Source organism: Ipomoea triloba, chromosome 5, assembly GCF_003576645.1.
Source record: "Ipomoea triloba cultivar NCNSP0323 chromosome 5, ASM357664v1".
NCBI lineage: Eukaryota > Viridiplantae > Streptophyta > Magnoliopsida > Solanales > Convolvulaceae > Ipomoea > Ipomoea triloba.
In genome coordinates, this window is record NC_044920.1 from 18,009,528 (window position 1) to 18,029,314 (window position 19,787).

General features: G+C 34.6%; 1 protein-coding gene across 1 annotated transcript; it reads right to left on the reverse strand.

Moving 5' to 3' along the window:
- Positions 1 to 1,598: 1,598 nt before the first annotated feature.
- Positions 1,599 to 16,266, reverse strand: LOC116019462 (PH, RCC1 and FYVE domains-containing protein 1-like). The gene is made up of 10 exons (XM_031259671.1): positions 15,861 to 16,266; positions 15,615 to 15,786; positions 14,228 to 14,314; positions 8,713 to 8,802; positions 6,847 to 6,933; positions 6,636 to 6,755; positions 3,942 to 6,035; positions 3,701 to 3,847; positions 2,793 to 3,487; positions 1,599 to 2,218 (listed from the first exon to the last, which is right to left on the reverse strand). The coding sequence occupies exons 2-10, from the start codon at positions 15,660 to 15,662 to the stop codon at positions 2,095 to 2,097; spliced, it is 3,492 nt and encodes a 1,163-aa protein (XP_031115531.1). The 5' UTR covers positions 15,663 to 15,786; positions 15,861 to 16,266; the 3' UTR covers positions 1,599 to 2,094.
- Between the last annotated feature and the right edge of the window lie 3,521 nt (positions 16,267 to 19,787).

Below are 19,787 nucleotides of genomic sequence, written 5' to 3' on the forward strand. Positions count from 1 at the left end.
ACACATTCTCACATGGGACATAATTATCACCTGATTAAGGACCGTTATATATATATATATATATATATATGATCGCGTTCAAATGCGTACTGGCCGCCCAAGAGAGAATTGCGGACGAATCACAGCGCGTCACGTGTCCGGAATGTAGTTGCACCTAACGTTATAACTAAGTGCATGTAATGTTATAACCAGATGCACCTAGGTGCATCCAGGTGCATAAATGTTAACAAGGTAAATTACTTGCATTTGTAATTGAAAAATAGATATACACGTGCAAGTAAAATGTATTACAAGTGCAAGTAAATTGTATACTGAGCATCAATACTAAGTGCACCTAGGTTGCACCCAGATGCATGAATGTTAACAAAGTAAAATGTATTGCAGATGCAAGTAAAATGTATTACAGGTGCAAGTGAATTGTACACTGAGCATCAATACTAAGTGCACCTAATGTTATAACTAGGTGCACCTAGGTTGCACCTAGGTGCATGAATATTAACAAGGTAAATTACTTACATTTGTAAGTGAAAGTATTTGTGAAAATAGATGCATAAATATTAACAAGGTAAATTACTTACACTTGTAAGTAAAAATAGGTGCGAAAATAAGTGCACTTGTAAGTGAAGCTAGATACACTTGTAAGTGAAACTATGTGCACTTGTAAGTGAAATTAGGTGCACTAAAATTTCAGTTATTTACAAAAATGCCATCGCATTATTGTTTTAAAATTGCATCTGATTCGTTGATCTAGACACGTAAACGGCTATGAAACGTTCTCATTTCTTACCTGGACGACAGTTCGCATGAGAGTGCATCCCTATATATATATATATATATATATATATATATATATATATATATATATATATATATATATATATATATATATATATATATATACAATTACTTAGACCAAATTTATCTGGACAAGGCTATATGATTTGATCAATTTAGTTTACGTTCTCTAAATTTATGTATATTTAAGGAACATTAACGTCATTTATATTGAACCATAACTTTTAATATCATTACTACCATGTTAACATAAAGTTATGTGTCATTAATGTTATTATTACCATGTCAACATAATATGTTCAAATTTTATTTTATGAATTTTAAAAATAATTTATTTAATAATTAAAATATTGTCAGGTATTTTGTGGTCTAATGGCATCATGGTCACCATTTCAAAAAAGTCACATATTCAAGTCCTTTTGCATATATATATATATATATATATATATATATATATATATATATATATATATATATATATATATNATATATATATATATATATATATATATATATATATATATATATATATATATATATATATATATATATATATATATATATATATATATATATATATATATATATATATATATATATATATATATATATATATATATATATATATATATATGCAAAAGGACTTGAATATGTGACTTTTTTGAAATGGTGACCATGATGCCATTAGACCACAAAATACCTGACAATATTTTAATTATTAAATAAATTATTTTTAAAATTCATAAAATAAAATTTGAACATATTATGTTGACATGGTAATAATAACATTAATGACACATAACTTTATGTTAACATGGTAGTAATGATATTAAAAGTTATGGTTCAATATAAATGACGTTAATGGTTTCCTTAAATATACATAAATTTAGAGAACGTAAACTAAATTGATCAAAATCATATAGCCTTGTCCAGATAAATTTGGTCTAAGTAATTGGGTTTTTGCCTTGCACCTTGGTAAAGAAATGAATACTCCTCTGTCTTCCGATAGCTGGCAATGATGTCAGTGGATAAAACAGGTCCCTACAACTGAGTAAAATTTTCTAAAATCCTACTTCAAAGTTGAAGCCATAACAAATACTTAACTATTGACGATTTATATATACGCTGGACTAGTATAGAGCAAAAACCCAAAAACGGTTTGAAAGAAAATTACAACATAAATATATATTTATATATATATATATGGAACAGAAGGGGTGAAGTGGGGGACTACTTGGAATAAATCTTTATTGCTTATAGCTAAAGGTGAGGGGTGGAAGAAGGAAGAAGCCATACTGATCATCGAGTAGCTTGGCTAGTAACTGATGATTTTTCTGATTCCCGAGCATTATATCTCTCATAAACCTTTCGATGGTTATTTGACCACCAAATCTCTGCTTGTTGCTCTCCAAATCTCCTTCGGCTGCAGATGTCATTACAATATTATATCGTAATCAAATAACAGGGCTTTCATAATACACTTTTCATTAATCATGACAAGGGTGGGTAGTAAAATGCAAATTGTACCATGGACTACCTTACATTGTGGACCCTAATCCAAAAATAACCTATAGATTCTATACTTGCAGTTAACCGTTTCTATATCTATAAACAAATTGAAGGCACATCACATGGTAAACTGACACATAACATTATAACTACAAACACATAAACTGTTAACTGCAAGTACAGAATATATTAACTACAGACACAATATGTTAAGCAACATCTTGTGTTTGCAATTAACATATTCTGTACTTGCAATTAACAATTTATATGACTATGGTTATCATGTATTACCATATGATGTGCCTTCAATTTATTTATAGGTACAGAAATTATAAACTGCAGGTACAAAATGTGTAAACTAACACATAATTTTAGGACTAGGGTTCACAATGCAATATAAACCATGGTCCATGGTATAACAATTGTTAGTTGGCAAAAATCTACTAGGAGATGGCTATATTAGTAAATTTGTCCAACTAAGTGAATACCTGAAGCGCACACGTTTGAGTTCTCTAGTTCCATCTCTGAGTGCTACCAGTGTTATATAAACACCAGGCTCGTATTGTTCAATCCACTCTGCCACAATTTGGCTAGAATCGGTAGAAGCAGTAGAATGTTGAGATTCTAATCCACTCCTGTTGTTTTGTGAAGAGCCATATTCTCTGTTGGTAACAGCTTCAGAGGTACCATTACTGAAGGGTTGCATTGCACTACCATTATTTGATCTAACATCAGACAAGTTATCCCTCCCGTTGGAAGTCATAACACCGTGAACTTGACTGCATGAAATGCTTCCATTGTTTTGAGAAGGATCAGATTCTCTACTGGTAATATTTTCAGAAGCACAGTTGCTGAAGGATTGCATTGCACTGCCACTATGCAATCTAACATCTGATTGGTCATCTTTCCCACGGGGAGTTGCAGCTCGTAAATCATTGAATGGAATAGTTTCATTGATTCCAGAATCAATATCCAAATCACTACTACTACGCATTCCATTGAAACTAGTATCTAAACTTGTTCGTGAGGCAAAGGTGGAACTGGTGACTGAATCAGATCTTGAATGGCGTTCTGTGGTGGGATAGGGAACACCATTTGGCTCCAAGCCATTTGATAGATAAGCTAATTTTATACTCTCAGCATCATAAGTCCCAGGAGGCAATTTCTCAGCCATTTCTCTGACCTGGCAAAATAATGAAGTTAAGATTAATGTAGGTGTCTTGTATGGCAGGCAGACTGCAAAACAAACTCACAATGATAATCCAGATCAGTCATCAAAAGGCCAAAATCAAGCAGAGTAAAGATGCTGAAAACCCAAACGGCCATTAAATGCACATTTGGTCAACCATGTAATACATATATATAAAAGAGGAATCTATATGAGAAAGTGCTAAACCTGTGCTGTAAGTGATTTTATTACTTCTTTTGCAGCTTTACATTTAGCAGATTCCTCTGTTGCCAAAACCGTTGCTTCCTGTGCTTTTCTAGTTGATTTCTGGAGGTCCAATTCTTGGAGTTCACACCGACATGTGAGGTCCTCAACCTGAACATCATGAAATGAGGAATTGAAAGCATTAGAAAGATAAATAATTAGAATTTAATCCGAAATTAGGATAAAAGAAAGCTGCTCCACTTACCTGAGCTCGTAATTTGAGAACTTCTTGGCTTAGAAGTTCATTAGTTTTCTTCAGACTGTCAACAATGCTTTTGGAGAATGATTGTCCTGCCCTAGCAGGAGTTGGTGTCACTGAACGAGGAGGACTAGGTTTCCTTGAGAAAGGTGACACTGATCTTGAACTAACAGCAGATGATGTTAAAACCGGTTTTGGAAGTGCGCGTCGCAGATCAGATGCAGTAGAAAAAGCATCATCTTTTAGCTGTAATGAATAAAGTGCTTGTGAGGAGCGACCCAATGACGTATCAGCTTTCTTTACTTGTTTGGCTGCTTTGTTATCTAATTGTTTAATCAAATCAAGATTTGAAGGCATTCCAGACTTGGCCAAGTGTAATTCAGCCTTATCCAACCTGTCCTTGTTCTCACCAGAGAGGCGTGGTCCAGCATTTTTCCTGTTACTGACTCCAGCCTCCAACACCTTAATCAGTTTGGTAAAACAGGAATCACATACACGATATGGTTTGTTTGGATTAGGTGCCAAAGCAGCCCTAATGACTTTTCTTGAAGTACATGAATGGCAATGCACAAGCCCACAATTGTAGCAATTATGTCTCTTCCTTGTGAAGCCAAATGTCTGTCTACAGGCTGAGCACTGAGACTGCTCAGCACTAGAGACCCACTTGTGAGTACAAATGGCTGCAGTGTAATGTGAACCACAAGCAATATATTTCACATTTCGATCCTTTAAAGCTTCAACTAAGGTTGGTGATTTGCGGTCTTCTATGTCTCCATGGCCCAACCTTCCGTTAGCTCCCTTACCCCATGTATAAACCTCATTCTTGGATGTCAAAACAGCAATATGATATGCGCCACAAGAGATTTCTTCAACACATTCCCCTAAAAGTTTATCCTCTACTAAGCACGGTAGCTTTCCATCAGAATAAGGATTTCCAAGTTGACCATACACAGCACTTCCCATTGTGAAAACATACCCAGAAGTGGTTAAACCAACAGTTAAACTATGCCCACAAGCAATTTTATGGAAGTCGTACTCAATTAGTGCTGACACACACATAGGTTGTAGTTGAGGCTCTTTGTCACCATGTCCAAGGCGATATTTATCTCCATCTCCCCAAGTAAACAATTTTCCAGATGAAACACTAGCACTAGACTGTGACACAATGACCTCCACAACAGCAGCAGTGTGCCACACTCCACATGCAACAGCAATTGTCCTCAATCCTGATAGAGATGCAACCTCTCTTGGAAACAACACATTTTCCCTATCTCCATGGCCCAACACACCAAAAGTTCCATCACCAAATGTAAAGAGCTGTCCAGTTGATGTGATCAAGGCTGTATGCCATGGACCACAAGTTACTATTTCAACTTGAAGTCCCTCCAGAGGACCTGATATTCTCTTAGGTATCCAGTGACTGACATCAGAGCCATGACCTAGAATTCCAGCATTATGTGTGCCATCTCCCCATGTATAAAGCTCACCAGCCATGGTAACTGCACAAGTGTGGAACTCACCACAGGCAACAAAATCAATGCTGCAAAACGATAAGGATTCCAATAGGCGAGGATGAGTAACATCTTTCCCAACACCATGGCCAAGACGTCCACCAGATTCTTCACCCCATGTAAAAACTTCTCCTTGCCTAGTGACAAGGGCAGCATGCTTGACCCCACAAGCAATTTGGCACACATCCAGAAAGACATCAGATTCTAAAGGTCTTGGAAGAAGCACATCAGCTCTAGCACTCCAAGTACTAACATTTTTTTCAGGTCCAACCTTAACAATGCTATCACAAATTACCTCGCCCCATATATATACATCACCAAGAGCATCATAATCATCTGTTGCAGAGCCATGACTAGAAGTGCTGGGGGCACTAGAAACACTAATCCTTAAAACATCTGAATTAGTAGCTTTTACTTGCAAGTTTTGCATAGTTGTACCCAAAGCTACATGTGAACTTCTAGAATCAGGTTGAAAGCAATTGGGAGAAACATTCAGGTTTGAACCAATCGAAGCGTCCAGAGAGTTAATTTCCTTTGTAGCACTAACTGAGCTTGAGCTAGGACTATCTTCTGTCAAATCCTGATTATCCTACAACCATTTGATCCAGGACATTCAGTCATACTTGAGAAAAAATGATCCAAAAATATGAATGTCATTAGCTGAAATCTTTACACATAAGGTTTTTGCAATAGAGATGTATTACTTTTACCTATAATTCAAGTAGCATATTGTAGCATGGTTGTTATCCATAAGCATATTGAGCTTCCACATTTCCAAGTTGGGGAATTGAAAATTAAATGTGAAACCATATGATAGCTTATGTGGACACGGGTTCATAAAAGTCACTTTATGATAAAGAGTAATAAAACCATTTTAATATTATAGGCATTGTTGATTAGAAGTTAAAACTTTAACCAAGCCATAGAAAAAGGAGCATGGGATGAGAGGGGACCGTTAAACAAAAATTTTACATGGTTTCCTAAAGGTATAGTACTTCATAAAGGACAAGGATAGCAATATTACCATGTTGCAGCAAAAATTATAAAGTTAATCTAATATTTTAGTTTCTTAATCAATCAATCAACAATAGTGAAGTGTGATTGAATTTTTCTCTTGGTTATAAGTAATGAACAACTTAAATGTGCTCAGAGCTTTGATAATTAACAAAAGAAGGGTAAGTTGAGTTACATCAAAGTAGAGGCCTCCATCACTCCATCCATCAATTTTTGAACGCCCACCTAGCCCTGAAGATATCAATGCTCTCAGGCCAGTTATCCAGGCCTCAGCTTCAACTTTGTCCTTGCAAATCTGATATTGCATGATACATGTACACCAAATAAAAGTCACATGAAACTTGGATAGCCACAAAGCATAGGACAACTGAGAATTCATTACTTACCAGATCAAGGGACCTTTTTCCGTTGTTGTATATGAGGGAGAAAGATAGGTAGTCCTTTTCAGGACACAGATACCTCTGGAAAACAGACTGGAAGCAGAAATAAGTGGGTAAGTGAAATTGTGAGTATATAAAATAAGTGGGTAGAAATTCATTGGTAATGGTAAGTGAAAGTGTGACTACATAAACATGCCGGGCATGGGCCTATCTCAGGCCTTGGCTAGCACGGACTGGGACTGGGACTGGCCCTGAATTACCTGGGCTGGTCTCGTGCCAGGCCGGTCCCATGCCTGGGCTCAAGCCTTTCATAGTCCGGTCTAGGGCTAGGCCCGTGATTTTTATTATTTATTATATAAAATAATTATAATTTTTTATTTGAAATAATATTTGATACAATAATGCTAATTAATATTTTTATTTAAAATAATATTTGATCCATTCATTTGAAAATTAAAACTTAATAATATTTTCTACTAACTTAAAATGCCTTAAAAGAAACTAAAATGTCTTTTTTTTTAAATCATGTTATTTCATGATTGTGCACACAATATTTTAAAGTCAATTTCTTTTGTTTGTTTTTGTTTCTATTGTATCTAAGACTCTAAGTCATTTAGCACATTTTCAAATTGGTTTAACAAAATCAGTCAAACTTCGAATTCCTTCTTGAACACACTTAGAACATGGTGTTGTGGGCCCGGGAGCTTGAGAACGCGTCACTGGGCGAACCGGACTTGAGGGACGAGGTGGGGGAATGGGTTTGGGTGTTTTTCTCCCTATGGTTGCAGGTAGAATGAACAGGGCTAGGAAACAGATAATTAAACTGAAGAATACTGGAGTTCTTCTTCTCCCAAATGTCATCAGACAATTCAAATTCAAATTCAAAATCAATGATGATCTAAACTCAAGCCTTAAGCCCCCTTAAATACTAAAGGTGGCAACAGTAATAAACAGACATTAGCATAAGAATAGGGAAAACAAAAACAAACCTAACAGCTAGTAATTTGAAAAAAAAGAAATGAACTAGTATAAATACTTCATGCAGCAGGTGGTTTGTTGCGTCTATGATATGTTCTTCCAATGAAGGCATCACATGGGTACAATATATAATATGCAATAATTGATAATTAACAAGTAAATGTAAGGTTTCAAGTAAAAATCTATAGATCTAGTATTTGAAGAAGCATTATCTAAAGAAATTGAAAACACTTTATTTTTTAATTCAAACTCATACGGGCCTGGGTCCGAGCCTAGGCCATGCCTGGGTTGGTTAGGGGCTTGTGCCAGGCCTGAACCCAATCCTGGGCCAGTTTCGAGCTAGGCCCCAGGTTTTTTTAATAAGACCTGGACCAGCCCTGTAAAAGCCGGTCCCGATTCAGGCTAGGCCTGACCTAGGCTTGGTGAAGCCCAGGCCCGGTTTTTTCTGGGTCTATTCATGGCTGGTTCGGACTTGAACTGGCCCATGGCCACCTCTAGTATAAAGGTAATGATGATCATAATTGATAATTGAAGTTATGCATCAATTTGTAATTGGAAGATTTGAAAAACACTAAAAATGTGATTTCAAGGTTCCTTTTTAAGTTGGAAAATAGTGTTTTCTATTTTATGCTTTGTAAATTAGAAAGTAGTTGATTTTGAATAGAGGACTCTGTTTTCAATTTTTCGATTTCTGAAAATTTTTCCAGTTAATAAGATTCCCTCTCTGTATAAAGGGGAAAAACAGAAATGATGAAGAAAAGAAACACTTTATTGCTTCGAGGCTGTTTAAGAGAGGAGGGTGAACACTGCAGAGAAACAAATACATTGAATTCCAAGGCGTAACTAGAATGATAAAAAGCAGAACAGCAACAAAGAGGATTTTGAAAATCTTACAGTTCGTTGTCCAGCAATAATTCTTGAAACGGAAGCTAATTTCAAACTTCTTTCACCACTGCTACTTATCCAAATCAAAGATGATTCATCCTACAGAATGCATATTTAGACCAAAATTAGCATACAGATATGCACAAAGAAAGTGTATCTGGAGATATTGTAAGCAAAATCATTGCTATATGCCTATATTGCATATAATGTTTGTTAAGTGTCCCAAATTGAAAATATAAAATTTAAAATAAAATAAAAAACATATGGGTTTATAAGGAGGGTTAAATTAGCTAATTGATTGGATTCAATCTTTTAGTGTGGTTTGTCCCATGTGCATTATAGCCTAGTTGAGTGACATGGCCCAATATTAGAATATTAGATTATAACATGCTATCAGAGCTTATTCGGTCCACTTTGGGTTCACCCAGTTGGGTCCCCAATCCCAAGCCTAGTTGTTAAGTGCACTTTGGTAGCATCTAGAGCTTGTAATCAACCAGTTAGATTCAAAATGGCCCGATTGTCTACTTGCGAAGAGTGTTAAGAGTCTCACATTGTAAATATAAAAGAAAACATATAGGTTTATAAGTGTAATAGTTATTGTGCGGACCATGGTCCACACAGCTATGTGGACCATGGTCCAATATATATTTTTATAATTCATAATGTACATTATTCTAGCACATAAAGTACATTATTCTAACACATAATATACATTATAATGTACATTATTCTAACTCATAAAATTCACCGACATCGTTTTGGACAGTGGTCCACACAATAATTTGCCCTTTATAAGATCATGGGTTATACTAGTTAATCGATTGGATTCAGTGTTTTAGTGTCGTTGCATTATAGCCCAGACTTTGGCCCAATCTTAGATTATAACAATATCTAAGCAGTTGAAACAAAATGAACAGGTACTCATAACTCATAACACAAACAGAGATATAAAATAATTGTATTACAAAAGTTAAATTACCATAATTGGATGCCAAGATTACAAATTGAGAATAATGGCATAAAAAGTGAATGAAAAGACAGGCTATATTTCAGCAATTTCCATAGGTAAAACAGAATGCATTGAGTGAACAGCATGAACAAGAGCTACAGGTTCTAAACTCATGGATAAAAATGTGGACCCAGATCGCAGATCAAGACAGAAAGTAAAGAAAGCCAATTTTATAATTTAAGAATATCGCCACGTTTAGTTTATTTGAGCTAATAATTACCTTTTCATTTTGGATGATCTTTTTTTCCAGAGGCAAATTAGGACCAATCATCAGACAAGATATGTGTTATGCAGTTATGCACTTATGCTAGCAAATTTGAGAAGTGAAGCAAAATGCTCATTAAGATGGTAGCAGCTAAGATGGAAATGTAAACATATCGTTGTGGAAATAACATTGAACCATTGTACAGTTGAGAAAATTTATTAAGGCATCTATTCCACTTATTACCAAAAGAAGGTGCCTACTTCATCTAATTATAGTTGCCAACCACTCATTCAGAAATTGCAGTCAAATTAAGATGTGATTCACAAAGTTTGAAATGGCAGTCAAATTGTTGTGGCTGTGTTTTGGAAACCCTGAATACATATGAGAATTGTTAAAGGAAAAGGATTTTACATATATATATATATATATATATATAGGCATTTCAGAACTATAGATGCAATTGTCCTCTCTATATAGAGAATTAGATGGGCTTTAGCCCATCAGGCCATCACTAAGAGCCTTGGGCTAGTTGATGTTGGAAAATTCATAGAGAAACTAATATTCATAATTCATGACTTTATGTGTACGTGCTCTAACGTTCATGTGATGATTTGAAGTTGTGGAAGATATAAGTAATCACATATAACATTAGATTAGATGTTAGATAAGAATTTATAATCGTGAAGTATACATTTAATCACTATAAAGCTTGTAAATTACAAGGATGTATATATATTCATATATATAAACTACAGCTGTAAGTAAGGTAATCCAATTAATTTGGACTAGAGTTGTAATCAATTTGGGCTGATTACTTAGTCCATAATTAAGCTAGATAAGTCCAAAATATATCTCATTGTTGGGCTGAAAATTGCTTCAAATTGGGTCAGATTGAATTTAGGTCCAAATTGAACAAAATTTGTACCGAGATTTAATGTCCAATTCGGACATGGATTCAAAAGTCAAAATTTGATTTTTGGTCAGCGGCTGCAGTTAACAGTTGAAAGGATAAGACTTATGCTTCAATTTGAAATTGAAAATTCAATTGAATTTAAATTGCTAACTGCCATTTGTTTTGCCTATAAAAGGCAGTGTATGCATGCATCGAGGACAAGGCAAAGTACGCCGTACAGCATATGAGGAAATGGTTGGTTGAAAAATATTTTCCTATTTCCTATCTATGGAAAATAGATTTTCTTATTTTCTAGTTTTTTCCAAGATTGATCTAATTGAAGTATTAGTTCTTCTTTATAAAACACACTTTGACAAATATGCTCTCGTATTCACCCTTTTGATAGAATTTGTCAAGCGCCTAAATTCAATTGTTACACCTTCATTGTATCTCAAAAGTTCTTATCTGTGATTATCTTGTTGCTTTGGTAAGAGATTGATAAGAAACTTTTAGGAAAGTGAACCTAGTCCATTTATCCGGTTTTTATTCTCTTAACCCTTGTTCATACTAGAGCAAAAATATCCAACATTTAACATCAACACAAAAATCCTACAGTTAGGGTTAAGATCAACAGAAATAAAGCCAAATTTAAAAAATAAATAAATAAAATCATAGGAAAGGGCTGGACAGCAGGGATATTTCTTGCAACATTACCAGGTCTGAACCCAGGGTATTGCATTGTACAAAAATTCTGATGTAAAATATTAAAGCAAACTACACTACTATAGTTTAAGCATTTAAACAAATTCATAGAAACAATTTGACAATAGAGATCATTTTTAGAAAACACTATCCAGCCAAAACCTCCTTAACAGTAATCCTGCCATAGCTAAAAACCACAAAATTATTACAAAAAACACACTTGCCATAGCAGTGACGTTTTTTGTTCACTATTTATATATCCCTTCAAGAATCTAGACTGGATCCTTTTGCAACAATGTCAACATTTTTCAAAATCCAAACCAGCACTATATTATTTTACACAATCACAGCAGAGAAATTTATAATAAAAGATAGCTAGCTTATAGTCATAAACAAATAATACCAAAGCCAAAACTCTGATGGTTTAAGATATAGAAAACTCAAAGATCATTAATAGTTAATTCTACTTCTGATCCTTCTAGTATAGTGGCGCAATTCTATACTAGCTGAAGACCTCCAATTTTGAAACCTTTACTCCACTACTTTCAGAATTATTCCAAATTCACCCCAAAATGTCCATAATGCATTCACGTGTAGAAAGGTGAAATTGGTGAAATGTCCACAAAGTGAATGCATTTAGAATATTTTGAACTGGATATGGAACAATTTTGAAAATACAAGGACTAAATGTGTTGAAATTGAAAGTTGAAGACATAATTTGGAATTTTATGTATACCCAAGGGACAAAAATATGGAATTAACTCAATCACTGACCATAGACATAGCAATTACAATAGCAAAGATTGACTTGGAATTTGGAAATATTTAACTACATTACACTATACCCAATTTATGTTATAGGTCTTAAGTGAATATTATTCCTAAGCAAGCAAAACCTAGGGAGGAAAATGTGTGATATAAATCTTAGGGGGTGTTTGGTTCAAGGAATGCCAGATTACTTTAGGAATGTCAAATTCCTGGGAATGTGCTTAATTTGTGTTTGATTAAAATTACAGGAATACAATATTATCTTGTTTGGGTGAAGATTATGTTTTATATCATAATAATCATTTTACTTTAGTGCCCTAAACTTATTTTCATGCAATGTAATGTATGTAGACACAAAATACAAATGGCTACCAATACCCAACCAATATTCTGATGCACAAAAAGTTTAGGTTTATTTTACAGCAGCAATAAAAATATATCCTTACATAAATAGGCTTGTTATGAAATAAAAAATTTAATAAGGAAAACAAATGGAAGTAGAAAGTGAAACTTCAATTTCAGAATGGTAGGTTTGAGTTCATGTTAAGATTTCAAGACTTCAGAAAGTGTAGATATTCCCTTAAGAGGCAATAAAAAAGTTGGTAATCTGTCCGAGTAACCTCTACGAACGTAATTTGTTATTTGTTGTAATATAAATATGAAACAAAGGAATTGAATATCAACCAAGGTAAAGGGAAAATAGAGGAAATATGCATTAAAATCCCAAAATACCTATGCTTTGGGAAGAAATCACATCCCCGGGAAAATGGTAAAAAGTCTGATGTGCCAAGCATTTTACATTCCTTGGGAAAAACACAAAATGGGAATATAGGATTCCAATGCACAAATTCCCTTGGTAACTTCATATGACTTGAACCAAACACCCCCTTAAGGGCTCATAAAACTATATCAATAGCTATGAGTCATCAGTGTAGTTTATAAGAGATACAACTATATTGTTCCCATACTTAAGGGTTATCCCTTTTAATTCAAAGCATAGCTTGCAAAACTTAAATAGATATAAGGGGGTGTTTGGTTGGATGGAAAATCTCGGAAAAGATTTTCCATGAAGTGGAGGAAAATGTGTTTTTCCGTTGTTTGGTTGGATGGAAAATGTTTTCCATTGGAACTTGAGTTCCCAAAAGTTAAGGAAAACAAATTCTTAGTTGGAAGGTGGTATTTTGTTTTCAATGGAGTTTGGGAAGAAAGTTAGAGCAAGTAGACTATTTTACCCTCATCAATAATAATATAATATATTATCACTATTAATTGTTAAGGGCATATTGGTCTTTATATTCATAATTCTTTACCATTCCAAATCCAACCAAACAATGGAATTCATATTCCCAGTAATTTCTTTTATACCAACCAAATAATGGAATCTATTTTCCTGATAATTTGTTTTCCATGAAATTTGAATTCCATTTCCTTCAAATAAGTGAATAGCACAAAAAATATACAGAAATACAAAACTAAGGCTCAGGCAAGTGAATATCCCTTGTTTAGTTTACCTCTGAACATGATTTTAAAATAATTCAAGTATAAAATGGCAGTTTTTTTTTATTAGTTCAAAACACTAATTATTTTTATTTTTGAAAACAAGTTAAACGACTATAGATCTATAGTTCATACGGATAATTCTAGAAGACAAGACACAATTTCCAAGAAGAAATTAACAACTATTTATCTCACTGTGCATAATTTCTGTTTTCAATTCAACAATGCAGCATACTTAAAGTGTAGTGACAAAGATAATAACTATATTTAAACTAGTACTTGAAAGTGGAAATAATCATGAGATTATATTTACATGTCCCTAATGCAAAGTGAATTGAAGGGTAGCCAACTCCAGTAATCAGCTAGACCATTTATTAGTGAACAAGCACACTATTGTAACCATAACATGCATGTTAGGTGTATTGTGTATAACAAGTTCCATTCAACTTACATGTGAAAGTCTGAATGGACAGAACTTAGGTTTTCCCTTGCGCCCATATTTCAAAAGCTGAGCGCCTTTCTTCAAAGCAACAAATGCCTGTACACAGTAAGATAATGAGATTAATAAAATGTAGGATACAATTGTGAGAAGCACACTGCATAAAGAACACTTGAACCCAGAAAAGTTATAGGCATAAGAATACAGAGCACAGCTTTAGGAGGTTGACTAATAGCATAAAGAATAAACTATTAACATCAGCAATTCTATTCTAGGAGTATCCCTTCCATAGTTCCATTCCAGATAAAGAGAATAGGTGAGTACAAAAAAACATTCCATCTAAAGCATAAAATCTGGACTTTGCTATTGGGCAGATCACAAGGTAGCCTACCTGACGTGTTCCAGGAACACTGAACAATAAACACCATACTTATTAGAATAGTGGCAATAACCATTTTGATAATTCAGTGGATAATTAAATTCAGTTGGAGATAAACAGCACATTAGCAGAAAAGTGGCCATTTGAATATGAAACATATTCAAAAAAAAATGGTGTAAATAACATTTACACTATTTCCTTTCATCCAACTAATTTTGGGCAACGCTTCTTGACTACGAAAGGTTTGTTATGCAAGCAATAACCATTATACATATCACAACTATGGTTATTAGCCATTCTTAAGATTCAGTGCATGGATATTGCCAGCTGGAGAATATGCAGCATATTAACAAAAAAGTGGCATTCCCAGATGGAACATATTCAATAAGTGCACATAAAGAGTAGCCATTTACAAGTTCTCTTGCCTTTACATCTCAGAATCTTACTAACTTGGGACAAGTCTACAAAAGGTTTGTTCTATAACATGGATGAGTCTAGTATTGTAACACCATCTCATACACTCAGCACATGCATACGCTCCTCTATCAAAATATTTGTCATTTTCACTTCATTTTCACTACAAAAACTATAGTTGTTCTCAGAAAGTAAATGTAAATTGGAAGCGGGTCTCCAGTGGTTGAAAGCACAGCAATGGAACCTATAAAAATTTCCTTGCCCTGTCCACAGCATAATTTAAAAAAAAATCATTTAATAATGTGCTTAGAAATAGTTGGACAGTACATTCTAGTAGCATCAAGCACTAGTCCATTTCATATAAAACAAGCAGAGTGAAATTCACTTCACAAGTTTATAAAATTATCCTGAAAGGTACTGTACAGAATTTCACATAATGACCATTTTATTTAATTTCATTTCAAAAGTTTTATCTGAAATCCCAAATTAAATAGGATAAAGTTGTTCAAATTCCCAATTACATCACCATACACTTGATGACAATTCAAAACAAACAAACCAAAAAATTTGACATGACGGCATCTTCACATTGAAGATTATACTCGCCTGCTCGATGTCACGGTTGCCATTACTGTAGCTAACAAGATCTGCCATTCCATGTGAAAGCACAAGCCGCTCCGCACCACTGCCTCCGACACCTTCCCCTCCCAAAACCTCCGGTCATCATCAACTCCTCCACCGGCGGCGACAACGAGCACGGCACCGTCCAGCCCGCACACTACCATCCAAACGAAAAAAAATAAAATAAAACCAAGCCCTCACCTATCTCCTAATCAAATTAACAAAACTAACCTCCAAATTCCAACTCCAAATAAACCCTAGAAATCCTCCGGATCTAGAGAACTCCAACGGACACCTCTACCAGCTTGTACCCTAGCGCCTCCGTTCAAGGCTCGAAGTCAAAGCGCAGTCCATCATTGACTCCCTTCCGTTTGAATAAATTACGGCGGCTCGGACCGAAAACCGAGCCTTTACCAGCTTCACGGAGGTAGTATCGGCAGCTTCCTCTCGGAAAATTGAAATATCCAGCAACGGAAATGTGCATATATATAGAGAGAAAGAGAGAGAAGAAGAAAAGTGAGTTCTAGAGAGAGAATAGTTTCCGGCGAACAGTATTTAATTCAAATATTGAGTCAAAGATTAGGAAAAAAGAACGGGGAAATCGTCAGAGGAAAGGAAAGAAAGCACTGTTACTATGTATTTTTCCAATGCATTCCTTTTGCAGTTCTCGCTTTTTTATCCTTTTTGTTTTCCCGAAAAGAAGGAAACTTGACGGGCCATTTGTGACTTTTTACTTCCTTTTTTTTTTGTTTTTCATTTTGAACACTTTTTTTTTTTTGTTAAGAGTTGTTTGTAAAAAAAAATGATTTCTGAAAAATATTTTTTTTAAAATAGTTTTTTTTAAAACATCTTCATTTTCTGTGTTTGATTACACTAGATATTGACTCGTGCCATACACGAACTAATCTATATCTATACTTATTAATGAAAATAAAATCTTTGTAATATTGTAAAATACGGTAATACAATAAACAACTACTTTCTCAACCTACTGAAATACAAAGAAATAAAATCTTAACTACTTTCTCAACCTACTGAAACACAAAGAAATAAAATCTTAACTACTTTCTCAACCTACTGAAACACAAAAAATTACTTCCACTGAGGCTCAAACCCACTCCCATCATCGATGTGAGAGTACCGAAACATCTGGGTACCACTAAACCATAAGGTCTATTTGTAATATGATTTTAAATTAAAATTACTAACCGTAATAATATAGTACATATACTTTCCTGTAACGTAATTGTTATTGAGTCTACAAAATCATACAAAGGTACATAAATGTACAAAAAAAAATACTATTGTTCAACTTGGTCCTCTATCTCCATACAAATCTGGATAGTCTAGTGTAAACTCCATCCTCTCATCTTGAATCTAACGAAGCATTTCTTTTTCACTGGGTTTTCTAGCGAGACATGAGTATATGATCAAATAATGGCCAAAGGTAAGTGTTATAAATATATTATTAAGGGTCAGATTTGTGTGAGACCGTCTCACGGATCTTTATTCGTGAGACGGGTCGGGTCGGGTCGGGTCAAAGCATGCATCATGTAAATGTCATACTTATATGTGCAAATCTCACACTTATATGCTCAAATATAACACTAATCAAAAGTACAATTTTTGTTACTTATAAGAGAAAAAGTAATACATTTTTCATAATAAGTAATGTTGACAAGTGCCTCTCACTTATAAGGGCAAATATAATACTTTTGAAGAAAAATGTAATACTTTTAAATCGAAGTGTAAAAGTATTGTATTTTCCCTTAAAAGTATTACATTTACCCTAATAAGTAACAAAAATTGTATTCCTGATTAGTATTACATTTGAGCATATAAGTGTTACATTTGCATCTTGACCCGACCCGACCCGACCCGTCTCATGGTGAGATGGTCTCACACAAGTTTTTGCCTATTACTAATGACCATTATTTTGAGCCTTTTCATTTTCCCCCTCTCTAAATCCCTCATTATGTTGAGAAATGAAGAGTTGTATTGTTTTATATATATATACATGTTGATGGATTAGTAAAATGGGGCTTTGGGCAAGATGAAAAGACTTTGAAGTTTTTCTAGGGTTCCTTGTCTCCTCTCCAGGTTTGCTGCTTGCGCCGCTCTCATCCACAAGGCCGCCACCTCCGCTTGCTTCGCGGAGGCGACGACTGATTCTTCCATCATCCTCCTCCCATTCGCCGCCAGTAACTCCCTCTGCAACCATCACCATCGCAGACGGTCCGCCTCCATCGCGTGGTCTCTCGGTTTTCACCCTGCCCATCGGTTGCTCATCCATCTCCATCGCCACCGGTCACTTCCCCCTACTTCCATCCACCTCCTTTTCACACTGCTAATACTGTACATAATTCTGTACATTATTGAACTTCGAGTATCATACCTCATGAAATAGTAATGTTAATACTTAGGCTATTGATTGTGTGTATTCTATTGAATGATATGTGTATTCTTTTATATACTTCTGTACATTAATGATCTAATTTTTTATACTTAATATTATTGCGGTATTGGAAACTAATAATGCACAGAATTATATACTAGAATACACATAAACACTCAATAGAATACACAGAATCACTACCCTAAGTATTAACATTCATGTTTCATGAGATATGGTATTGAAATTACTAATGTACAGTGTTGGTTTTATCTCCCACGAAAGGGTCAAACAGCAGACCAACACTACCGGAAAATCGGCTAACACAATCGGAAAACTATAGTGACTTCTCAGCCCTCTTTGTATTATAAATCGCCTTTGAGTACAATGAATTGCTTATGCCTCTCTCGAGACTTAGAACCCCTATTTATACAAGCTAGGAATTATATACTAGAATACACATAATCACTACCCTAAGTATTAGCATTCTTGTTTCATGAGATATGGTATTGAATTACTAATGTACATATAGAGCTGTCGAAACGGGCCGGCCCGCCAAAGGCCGCCATATGGAGGGGCAGGCAATACGGGCCTATGGGAGGTCGGCTCGCCCCGCCCCGCCTTAAGCCCCCGGGCCTTGGCGGGGGCCCGCCAAATTTTAAAAATTCTAAATTTAAATAAAATTTAATATAAAAAAAGTAATAAGTATATACTAACCTAATTTGGATAGCTTAAACATATATTAATGCGTTTGTAATTTTTAAACACAATAATAACAAATAAATAATCAAATATGAGTATATAACGTATTAATCCATAAGTAAATAACAAATCATTTATACAATATACTAAATGATTTTGAACATGATTATATATATATATATATATTTGGCGGCCCCTGTCGACCCACCAAGCCTGCGGGTTAGGCGTGGGCGGGCTAAAAAGCCCGCCAAAATACGGGTCCAAAATATCAAAGTCCGTCCCGTCATTTTCACGGGGCAGGACGGGCTTACCCAGCGGGTTAAGCTCGTTTTGACGGCTCTATGTACAGAACTGTATAATAGAATACACAGAATTACACATAAGAATACACATAACGGGAATTGAACGGACGGAACGGTGTCCGTTGCGCGTCAACTCTTCACTAACTTAGTTAAACGACGTCGTTTCAGACCAGAGTCCACGATATAACGATTGTTATCAATCACCCAATATGTAAAGTTATGATAAGAGTCTGGATTAATAATTCCTCATTCTAAACTTGTAGTGGCGGTGATGCTATGGTTGTGTTGTGGTGTAGTGATGGTAATAATTATAATTCCAAAACTAACTTAAAAAAGAATAGAGGGAAGAGATATGAAAAATAAAGAATTTAAAATATGTTTTCCACTTTAAAAATTATGAAGACATTTTTCACCAAATTAAAATTTTTTCCGTTGAAGATTAACCAAAATAAATAGTTTTCTTTAACTTCATTTTCTTATAGTATGAAAAATTGAAAATACTAAAAATTTTAAAAATGATTTTTTTTAGTACTTCGGACTCTGTTACAATATAATATTGCCTACTGAAGTACAAAAAAGTCAACAGTTATCTCTACTGAGACGTGAAAGTGTAAATCGAGACATTGAGTGCTACTAAACCACAAAGTTTTTTGTCTCAAAAATAACTTTTGAAAGTTATTTTCAAGATTTCTTGATACTAAAATAAAGTATGCTATCCCTGCCACATGGAAATATGTTAAAACCGCTTGCAATATGTCGCTA

Bases quoted from the DNA above. Each gene is read 5' to 3' on its own strand.
- LOC116019462 (XM_031259671.1), bottom strand. From the start codon at position 15,662: ATGGCAGATCTTGTTAGCTACAGTAATGGCAACCGTGACATCGAGCAG. The intron at 14,315-15,614 runs GCGAGTATAATC...TACTGTGTACAG, and splicing joins GCAACCGTGACATCGAGCAG to GCATTTGTTGCTTTGAAGAA. The intron at 8,803-14,227 runs GTAAGTTGAATG...TGCATTCTGTAG, and splicing joins GTCCATTCAGACTTTCACAT to GATGAATCATCTTTGATTTG.